General features: G+C 34.1%; 1 protein-coding gene across 1 annotated transcript in view; it reads right to left on the bottom strand.

Annotated features, from left to right (window-relative positions):
- Nucleotides 1-209: 209 nt before the first annotated feature.
- CFAP300 (cilia and flagella associated protein 300) overlaps nucleotides 210-2,497 on the bottom strand; it is a 32,524-nt gene continuing 30,236 nt past the window's right edge. The window contains exon 7 of the mRNA XM_019630324.1: nucleotides 210-763. Coding sequence (XP_019485869.1) covers nucleotides 635-763 — 129 coding nt within the window. The 3' untranslated portion in view covers nucleotides 210-634. The remainder of the gene's footprint in view (nucleotides 764-2,497) is intronic.

Below are 2,497 nucleotides of genomic sequence, written 5' to 3'. Positions count from 1 at the left end.
TAATTTATTATGTGATAAAAGAGTTTACAATTACTTTCAGACATCATTTTTTAATTGAGGATTTTAAGTGGGAAAAATGAAACAAAGAAATTGTTATGCTTTTCACAGCCCTTGAGAAACAAATTTTTATGCAATGAAAAAATGTAATTAAATAAAACTCAAATTTAAAAAGCTAAAAATTCATATTAATGATCAGTGGTATACAGATGTTTAGTTTTCTGCCACAATTTCATCCAGAATTAATTAGCTTCTAAAATAAAATACATGGAAAATTGAGGACTCGCTTGAACCTTAATGCAACAAATATGAACTAGATTTTTAGTTCTTTGTAACTTTCTGCAAAAATTCTACAAATGTATTGGTATAAATTATGTTAGGGGTGGAATTGGTTCCTATGTTAGTTTTCCATACAAATTTAAAGACAGGCATCTTGTCATTTGATTGCTTCTGCTCTAAGTGGGTTCTTCATATTTTACTTGAGTTAACTTGCAAAGCAATTGTATGTGTATTTATGTATCTATGTCTCTATCTATCTAAACAATTACTTTGCAGGTTAATATGTATACATGTTAGTATTAAAATTAAAAATTGGTAAATAAAAAATAGTAAATATAGAGAATCTAAAAAAATATTGTTAAGTCATTTCGCCCACACCGTAACAGTGATATAAAACATGAACATGACGTCTGATAGGATTGACAATGAAGTAAGAAAATGTCTGTTCATGACTCTTTGTTGAAGGGTAGCACATACCAACAGAATCCTGAAAAAGACAAACTTTATTTAGTATATAATTACATTTAAATAGCATATTTGACTAATATATTTTGTTAAAATGTAATGAAACATACATCAAATCTGACAATAAATTGGCAGTTAACTAATATTTTTAAATATTGACAGCACAGTCTACTGTGCTTATAGTATATCTGTACAGTACTATTGGGTTGTCGGAAGTGTCATGATGTATTTTGTCTATGTTTTTCTAAGGTCAATTATTTATATAAAGAACAAAGATCAATCAATGATATATTGCCCGTTTTGTTCAATAACCTTTTGCCATCTTTCAGTGAGCTTCATAATTCGTCGTTCATAGAAAGACCTGTCTTTATTTGCAAAAAACTAAACAAGGTGCTGATTTACAGCCTCATCTGAATTAAATGTTATCCCATGCAAGGAGTTTTGAAGACAGTGAAACAAGTGGAAGTCTGACGGCACAAGGTCAGGCGAGTATGGTGGGTGTGGCAACACATCCCATCCAAGCTCCAATAATTTTTGATGGGTGATCAAACTTGTGTGTGCTCTCGCGTTGTTGTGATGGAACACAACTCCTTTACAATTAACAAGCTCTGGACATTTCTGGATGATGGATTCGTTCAAACTGTCCAATTGCCAACAGTACACATTCGAATTGATTGTTAAGTTCCTTGGTAGGAGCTCGAAAAACACACCTTTAAAATCCTACCACACTGAGAGCATAAGCTTTCCCTGATGAACGTCTGCTTTCGATGTCGTTTGAGGCGAATCATCACGTTGGTACCAAGATCGTTTGCACACCACATTGTTATAAACAATCCACTTCTCATCACCAGTAATCAGTCGTTTCAAAAAAGGATCATTTTCCTCACATTTAATGAGCATATTGCAGATGTTTATACGTGCTGTCAAATGAATTTCTTTGAGTTCATGCGGAGCCTAAATATCAAGCTTGCTTAGGTATCCCAGCTTCTTCAGGTGGTCGTGAACATGTGAATGATGGATGTTCAATGTTTCTGCAATCTCTCGTGTCATGTAACATGGGTTTGACTTGATCAATATCTTTATTTTGTCGTCATCAACCTTGGTGGGCTCCCCTGACTGAGGAGTGTGGTTGAGATCAAAATCACCAGCACAAAATTTCATGAACCATCGTTGGCACTGACGTTCTTGTAGAGAGAGCACTGTCACCGTAAACTTTATGCAACTTTTCACAAGCTTGATACGTGTTCTTCCCTTTATGGAAGTAAAACAGTAAAATATGGCAAAAATGCAGTTTGGTCTTCCATCTTCAACTTGCTGTAAAATCTCCAAAACTCAACCAAATCGCTCAATTTTTTTAAGAATGAAGCTAGAACTGTCAGCTGTCAAATGACACAGAAATAACATAGATGTGAATGACTCTAGTACTTCCAAAAATGAACTAGTGCCATCTATTGCAAACATGAGTCATGACTTTTCTGACAACCCAATACATAAACATGAGTAATTCTTTTTTTTTCCCTATTTCTCTTTTTTTAAAAATTTTTTTTATTGTTACTTTCAGGTGTACAGAACAATACAATAGTTACCCTTTTCACCCTCACCAGGTAACAACCCCCCTCCCCCCATCTATTGCCCTCCCACCCCCGATATCATGCTTATCTATTACAATTGCATTGAATCCATTCCCACTCTCTACTCCATGTCCTGAGACTATATGTATATATATAATTATAGTTGACATACAGTATTATTCAAC

This window comes from Hipposideros armiger, unplaced genomic scaffold (genome assembly GCF_001890085.2).
Source record: "Hipposideros armiger isolate ML-2016 unplaced genomic scaffold, ASM189008v1 scaffold_901, whole genome shotgun sequence".
Lineage (NCBI taxonomy): Eukaryota > Metazoa > Chordata > Mammalia > Chiroptera > Hipposideridae > Hipposideros > Hipposideros armiger.
Note: the sequence above shows the minus strand (reverse complement) of the source record. Positions and strands in the feature narration are given on the sequence as shown.